At 59.6% G+C, this 7858-nt stretch overlaps 1 protein-coding gene across 6 annotated transcripts in view; it reads left to right on the forward strand.

Moving 5' to 3' along the window:
- NF2 (NF2, moesin-ezrin-radixin like (MERLIN) tumor suppressor) overlaps positions 1 to 7012 on the forward strand; it is a 51087-nt gene extending 44075 nt beyond the window's left edge. For 4 of the 6 annotated variants that reach the window (XM_065033899.1, XM_065033897.1, XM_065033900.1 and 1 more), the window contains one exon: positions 5640 to 7012. Coding sequence is in view for 2 of the 6 variants with exons in the window: in XM_065033897.1 (XP_064889969.1) it covers positions 5640 to 5690 (51 nt within the window). In the remaining 4 variants the exon portion in view is untranslated. Of the gene's footprint in view, positions 1 to 2953; positions 3188 to 5639 lie in introns of all 6 variants that reach the window. The other 2 variants (XR_010466830.1, XR_010466831.1) reach the window with 1 other exon arrangement.
- Positions 7013 to 7858: the final 846 nt, after the last annotated feature.

A 7858-nucleotide genomic window follows, 5' to 3' on the forward strand; every position in this document is an offset into this window, starting at 1 on the left:
CAGCAGTAGACTGGTGGGGCTTGCTCCATCATTGGGCCATGAGTGGTCATGTTCTGCCAGGTTCCTACAGATGCAGCATCGTCTCCTGCGGGTTTAGGCAACGAGCAGCTGCCGAGCACAGAGGGGCAAACAGGGCAGAGCAAAATGGACTGTGTGGGTTTGTCTTCAGTCCTCTCACCTTCAAGACATAGAACCACAGAATCATTTTGGCTGGAGAGATGCTGAAGACCATCAAGTCTAACCATTCCCTCACCCCCAGCACTGGCCAATATCCTGAGAACCTCGTCTCTGTCTGTCCAGCCCTCCAGGGATGGTGACTCCAGCACTGCCCTGGGCAGCCTGTTCCAATGCCCCACAGCCCTTTGGGGAAGAAATTGTTCCCCACATCCAACCTCAACCTCCCCTGGCGCAACTTGAGGCCGTTTCCTCTGCTCCTGGTGCTTGTTCCTGGGGAGCAGAGCCCGACCCCCCTGGCTCCAAGCTCCTTTCAGGCAGTTCAGAGATCAGAAGGTCTCCCCTCAGCTCCTGTTCTCCAGCTGAACCCCCAGGTCCCTCAGCCGCTCCCATCACACTTGTGCTCCAGCCCCTCACCAGCTCCGTTCCCTTCTCTCAACTCGCTCCAGCACCTCAAGGGCTTTCTTGGGTGAGCTCTGGGGTGTCCCCTGCAGCCATGTGGGGACACTGGTGGGTTAGCAATGGGCGCTGCCATCCCAGGCTCTCGTGATGCTGATAGGAAGCTGCTGTGCCACCCCCAAATGTTGCTGGGGAGATGGAGAACTGTGACCATTTTGGGGCAGAAAGGGTGTTCATGTGCCTCTGGAGCTTCATCCTGCAGAGGGAGGTGACCAGCACAGCAAATACTTTGCTCTGGGAGGGCAGGAGGGATCCCGGGTGACACAGGTGGGTTCATCCATCCCCGTGGATCCTGTGGCATCCTGGACACGGGTGAGATGCAGAATTGCAGCTTTGCCCTGTCATCACTCTATAATCCGCCCTCTGGGACAGGAGAAGGCTACGACCACCAGGGACATCCCAGCAGGAGCTGCACCAGCGTTTCCATCCCCTGGGGAGCTGCGAGAGGAGAGAGAAAATCTCAGAACACCTTTTGTGAGCGCAGGAGGCGCGTCCCCCGTGGGTCTCACCCGCTCATCCCCGTGTCCCCTCCAGCTTTGTTTTCTTCCTGCCCCACTTCTCGGAGCTGGGAAGTGAAACTCCCTGGCAGCCAAACTGGGACACGGCAGCCGCCTTTCCTTGTTTACGAGGAGCGAGAGGAAACGTCAGGCCTATCAGCTATTTTTGTGGCATCCTTTGAAAAGCGTTTCCTTCAACCGGAGCGTCATCTTCTTTTCTTTTCACGGCGCTCATCAAAGCCTCGGAGGCTGGGGGGAGATGTTGTGCTGAGGAGAATAAACGGCGGCGTGGGAGGAAGAGAGAAATGGCCAGGGGTGGGGAGGGAAAATTCAGAAAGGTTTTGTTTTCAAAAGTCAGCGTGGGAATTGGAAGGTCCAGCTGGCCAGTGGGGACCAGGTGGGGATGGAGAAGGACGTTGAGGGGAGAATAAAGAGGATTTAATGGTTGCAACGCCAGATGCTGATTTATCAGAAGCTGTAGGTCTCCCAGCAGCAGCGGATGTCCCAGCATGACGTGGGGCGAGGTGATGGCATTGGGGGTGGCACAGGTCACCCACCCTCTGTCACCTCCAGCCTGGCTGGGCTGCAGGATAAACAACCTCTGCGTGTTCCTGGGGAGGATGGGGAAAGGCTTATGGGATTCCCATCCCCTTCTCCCCCTGTCCCATCCCGGTGTGAGGGGAGGACACAGCCCGGGGGGTTCTCGCTGCTCTCCTTGCCCTGCAGGAGCTCTGTGCCCGCGGTTATCGCGTTAGCCGCTCCAAAACACGTTTTCCTAGGAGGGACTGATTGGGTTGCTTTTGTTTGTTTTTCTTCAATCAAATCAGGCCTGGGAAGAAGCAGAGCTCAGTGGAACCCCAGCGCAGGAATGCAGGGAGCGGGACTCTTCCCTTCCTCGTTTCTTGATTCATTTGAGCTCTGGCCGCTTAATTGCGCTTCCCTCTCTCTCTCTCTAAATTTTCTTTGATGGCTCTGGTAGCGCATTGTGGAGCCCACCCTCCCTCCTGCAGGAAGCAGATTATCATAATACTGCTTGTAAATCAAGTTTTTTCCCCCCCCTCTCCGCACTGACGAGAATGTAACTCGCTCTTAATCACCCTGCCTGGCCTGCGCGGCGCTGCGCTTCGGGTACGTGTATTTATTTATCTCTCCTCGCCCGGCTGGGCAAAGGGGAGGTGCTGGGGCTTTCCCCCCTGGAGCTCACCCGCCCGCAATGGCTCACCAGCCAGGAAAACAGGAGGCAAAGAATGAAAAAGGGAAGGAAAGGGGGGAGTTTTCCCTCCAGGCACGGCGGAGGTGGTGGAGAGTCAGTGTGCAGTCAAGAGCAATTTAATTTCCTCCCTGTGTATTCATCTGCCTGCCTGTAATGGGATGGGAGAAGGCAGCTGCCCGCAAGCTGCCGGGTGTCCCTGGTGCCACGAGTGCCCAGTGCCAGCGGCTGCCGGAGGTGCCATCGCCCTGGGGACAGTGGGGGAATATCAGCCCCTTCCTCTGGCTGAGCCCCTGCTGAGGTTTTAGCTACAACCCAGCTCCTGGTGATGGGAAATGGGGCAACTGTGCCTGGATCCCGCTGGGGTGATGCTGTTGTAACGCCCTCGGGTGAATGGGGAGGAAGACAGATGGAGGCTCCTCTCTGGGAGCCGAAACGGGAAGAAATCCTCCTGCCCGGCCACCAGCGCTGCAGGAGCCTCTTGGCTTTTTGAGAAAGAGCCAGAGTGTAACGTGGGGGCGAGGAGAGATGGGGATGAGGAGAGATGGGGGATGCCTTGAGTGAGGGTGTCTGCTCTGTCACCAGTGAAATTCCTGCAGATATTGCCTTTCAGGTGGTGAAATATGTCGGGTGCCGAGCGCCAGGGAGCAGCAGGACGTGGCCCTCTTGGAAATGCAGCGCTCACCCCTCTCTGTGACACCCGGTCTCATCCAGACCCATCCTTGCTCTCGCTCCCCGTGCCCCCGCAGCTGGGCTGCGCTTCTCGTGCTTCGCTTTCCCTGGATAGGTAAAAAAAAGCAGCATTGAGCATCTCAGGAGCCTTTGAAGGTCACGGATGAAAGCCCCGGTGAGAGCGCAGGGCTGTATCTCTTCTCTCCCCGTGCCGGTGCGGGATGCCCCCGGAGCTCAGCCGGCGTCCCTGGCTCTGCCGCAGCATTTGCTCAGGACCGCGCGGCTCTGGGCACAGTGGTGTCTGCCCCCGGCATTGCTTTGGGGTTGCCCAGCCCTGCTTTGAGGCACCCCAGGGCTGCGACAGCACACGGGGGATGGATGGAGAGCTGAGTGTAGCTCCGGGCGGAGAGCAGGTTCAAAACAGTCGAATCTCCTTGGTAAGCCTGAGGGAAACATCATCCCTCTCTGCCTCAGCAGTGGCTGCAGTTGGCTCCTTTCTCTTCTCCGTCGGAGCGCTGGGTTTGCTGGGGGGGCCTGGAGGCATCTCCCCTTGTTGTGTTCTAATGGAGCAGAACCGGGAGCTGCTGTGGGCTGGTGGGGGGTGTGCGTGTCTTCTCCATCCAGCCTGCAGAACAGATCACTTTAGTGGCTGGGTGTTGGGCAATACATTGGTGGTGGGTAAATCATAGAATCATAGAATCGTTTTGGTTGGAAAAGCCCCTCAAGATCACAGAGTCCAACCATAACCCACCCCTGGCACTGCCCCATGTCCTGAGAACCTCATGTCCGTCTGTTCAACCCTCCAGGGATGGTGACTCCAGCACTGCCCTGGGCAGCCTGTTCCAATGCCCCACAGCCCTTTGGGGAAGAAACTGTTCCCAGATCCAACCTCAACCTCCCCTGGTGCAACTTGAGGCTGTTTCCTCTTGCTCTGTCTAAATGTCCCTCCCTGGGGTGTCTGGCCTACCAGAGGTCTCCGCTGGTGCGACGGGGAAGTGAAGCCACCCGGTTGGGCTGTGGTGGGTGGTGCAAACACGTGGGACACATCCCCAGCCCCCTGTGTCACCCACCACCCGTCTCTGCCGGGACTGGGAGGGCAGGACCAGCTGTGCTCATGATGTCCGCTCAGGTTTTATACGCCAGATTTTCTGGGCTGGGACCCAGCCAGGCGCCTGCGTGGGATCATGGGCGGGATCGCTGCTGCAAGAGCCGAAACGCAGCCGCCCCGGCGCTGTCCGTGGGGCTGGACCAGCCTGGGGCTGCTCGCCCCTTTTTTCTTCCCACCCCAGCCTTGAAAAAGAGTCGAAGATCTGCCCATGGCCACAGAACCCCTGTCCAATGTCATCCACCCCGCTCTGGGGGGCATGCTCAGGAGGACGAGATGGCCCCGGAGATGCTGCCAGCACACAGTATTAAGTCCCTGCAGAAATTTCCTCTGCAATACAGTTTTTTTCAGCCTGGCGCGAGAGCTGGGAAGGAATTACCGAGGCAAGGCCGTGGGAGGGGGAAGCTCTTGGCAGCTCCGTCGCGGGGCTTAACTCACTGTAACGGGATCCCAGGATCCCTGCTTCAGCAAAACCGGCGTCCCCGGCAGAAGGCACTGCCGCTTAATCCAGCTGAAACGAAGCCCTTGCAATTAGCCGGCTGGTTTGGCAAATGCCTGCGGTGATTTGGCAGCTGGTGGGAAGGTGGCACCTCTCCCACCACACTCCTTTGGGTGCTTATCTGTAAATCCAGTGATTTTTCCCTCGCCGCTGAGGATGTTTCTTTCATCTTGTTTGCCCTGCTAGGAAATGTGCTTGTGGTTCCTCCGTGGGGTGTTATTTTCTGGGTAGGTCTGCCAGAAGCTGTTCTGGGCTGGGTTTGCAGGTCCTGCAGCGAGGACTCTCCAGCTCCATCGTCCCATGGGGCTCGGGGGCAGGGGGACAGTGTCACTCCTGCGGGTGTGGGGACAGCGGTGACAAATGGACCATGCTCACCCCGTTGGGGCGATGTGCTGGGGTTGGACGTGAGGACAGGACAGAGGACGGTCACGAACTGGGGACAGAGTAACATGTACCCGGTTGGCCCAGGGGTGTTGGGGATGCTGTGGATTTAGAGCCGAGTGTGGTTCTGCCTCCCTCCTCAGCCCATGGAGATTGTTTCTCCCCCAGCTTTGCAAGAACCTCATGTGTCCCCCCACCATGTTTCTCCTCCAGCTTTGCCAGAGCCCCCCGTCTCCCCACCCTCAGGCCATGGGGAGGAAGGCGCAGCCGGACCCCAGGGGCGCAGTCTCACACCCAGGACTGTCACCTTTGCTCCTGGCTCCTCTGTATCCCACAGCCTGACAGCTGCAGCCACGCTAATTACATTGATTAGGTCTGTGGCCCCTCAGCAGCCTTTGCCTGGGGGGCAGATGCTCCCTGAGCCCCCCATTGCCTGCGCTTTGCCCTGGGTGCAGCCGGGAGCTCGCTGCACGACACCCCCGCTTCTGCCTGCCTGCCTGTGTTTGGAGGGGCTGGGGCTGGGCCAGGAGGGGGTACAGACACCAACTCCCTCCTGCTCAGCCCCGCCCGGGGGGGAAACCTTATGGGAAAGAGGGGGGTCAGCCCCATCCCCCTTCAGCCGCCCCCTCTGCTCTCTTGCAGCTCACCCTCCAGAGCACCAAGTCCCGCGTCGCCTTCTTCGAGGAGCTCTAGGATGCGCTGGCCGCCCCGCACGCTGCTCCGGAGCTGCTCCCCGGGACCGGGGTGCCCCAACCAGGGTGGGGGGGCCGGGCATCGCCCCCGGTCCCCTGCCAGCCTCCATATGCCGATGGACTCGGGCCCCGCTGCCCACGGACTGTGTGATGTTCTCTAGATTAGTGTCCCCTCATCCTCCTCCCTGCCCTTTTTTTCCAGCCTTCTTCTTATTTTTCTAGTGTAGTTTTTTGGCTCAGCCCTCTGGTTATTCCCCTGGTGCCGGGGTGGGGGCTGCAGCCGTGCCCCCCAGCCTGGCAGCCGGTGGAGCAGTGTGCCGGGGGTGTCCCTGGGCAGGGATGCTGTGCCCCCCAGGGAGCATGGGGCTGTCCCCAGAGCATCTTCTGGGGGAGTGTGGTAAATCACAGGGACCTCGGGCTGTGGGATTGGAGCTGCTGCTTCTCTGGGGAGAGGAGGTGGGGGGAGGACTCACAGAATAACGGCTTGTGCCGAAGGGCCCTTCCCAGCCCCCCAGTGCCCCCCCTGCCATGAGCAGGGACATCTTCACCAGCTCAGATTGCTCAGAGCCCCGTCCAGCCTGGCCTGGGATGTCTCCAGGGATGGTTCATCCACCACCTCTCTGGGCAAGGAAGGTTTCTTCTTCCTCTTCTTTCTCCTCCTCCTCTATGCAGGGACGAGGAGCAGAACAGCTAGTGCCAACCAAATGAAACCTTTGCTTTTCTTCATTTGCCTGCAAACTGTGACAAACCTGGGCAGCTTGAGGCCAGGGGGGCTCTGGGCTGGGCTTTCACTGGGTGCCTAGGTCTGGCACCCCTGAATGTGCTGTGGGGCCACCCCAGCTCCTCCAAGCCCCCCGGGGGTGCTGCTGTCCCCGGGTGAGCCATCCTGCTCCTGCCTGCCGTACGCGGGTGCCTTTGCTCCAGCTCTGACCCCCCTGGGGGACGGTGATGCCCTGACCTTTCCTTTGTGTCCCAAATCCCTCGCTCGGGGGAAAACCTCCCTCCTAGCTGAGATTTACCATTTAATGGAGCCGGTGCTGCCCGGGCATCCCCCGCAGCCTCTCGGGACCCCCAGTGCCCCCTCCCGCCCCATCCCCGGACCCACAGCCACCCCGGCGGCTCAGCCCAGGGCTCGGTGTGTTGGAAATCGTGTCCTGAACCCTTTCTATTTAAAACCGCGCTGCCTCGGATCGACTCCCCGCGCGTGGCTGCGATTCGGCGGCCGCGGCCCGGCACAGCTGCTTCCCCATCCCCCCGGACCGTTGGAAGAAATCACCGTTTTCTCCTTTGTTTTAATAAAAATTCAAAGCACTAGGAGGGGGAGCTGGGACTTGTTCGCTCTTTTTTCTTTGGGAAAACCTCTCGCTGCCGCAGTTCATGGTTTATGGGAAGCGCAGCTGCAGCCCTGGGACCCCTCTGGCAGCTCTAGGGGGGTGGGATGGTCTCCCCTCCCCATTGCTCCGGGATCCCTCTTGGGGACCTCGTCCCCCTCCGTCCCCACTTGCAGCAGGCGCCCTTTTCCCTCCCAGGTTTTGGGGTGCCCAGGGGGGCTGAGCCCCGTGGTTTTTCTCCCCCGGCTCTGCCCGACACTGCCTGATCTCAGCCTGCCTGGAATAAATAAACGATGCGCTGCATTGACCTCATTTTTAAAATTAATTACTGATAAAACCCCTTTGGTGATGTGGGGACCCGCCTGAGCTGCCGGCCCTGAGCCGGTGCTGCCGGGGGGGTTCACCAAAGCGTTGTTGGTGTGAACACTCCAAGCCTGGGCAGGACCCAGCCTGGGGAGCTGCTCCCGGCCCCCAGCCCCACTGCAGCCTGATGCACTCAGCGATGGATGCGCTTGTTTATCTGCCCACAGGCACCAAAACACAGCGATGTTAAACACAGCTCCCGGCCCTCTGGTCCCATCTGAGAGGCAAGTGGCAGTGGGGGTGGGTATTTTTTCCCCTTTTTTGTTGTTTTGTGCAGGGCTGGTGCAGGTGGGATGGGGGATTTTGGCCAAGGGTGCTGGTGGGGGAGCAGGGGATGTTTGGGGGTTGCTGGGAGGCAGCAGGTGAGGGAAGTGGGGGGTGACCTGATTTCCTGCGTGTGCCCGAAGCCACCGGTGCCGATAATAGAATCACAGAATCATTTTGGTTGGAAAAGCCCCTCAAGATCATCGAGTCC

Source organism: Columba livia, chromosome 17, assembly GCF_036013475.1.
Source record: "Columba livia isolate bColLiv1 breed racing homer chromosome 17, bColLiv1.pat.W.v2, whole genome shotgun sequence".
Lineage (NCBI taxonomy): Eukaryota > Metazoa > Chordata > Aves > Columbiformes > Columbidae > Columba > Columba livia.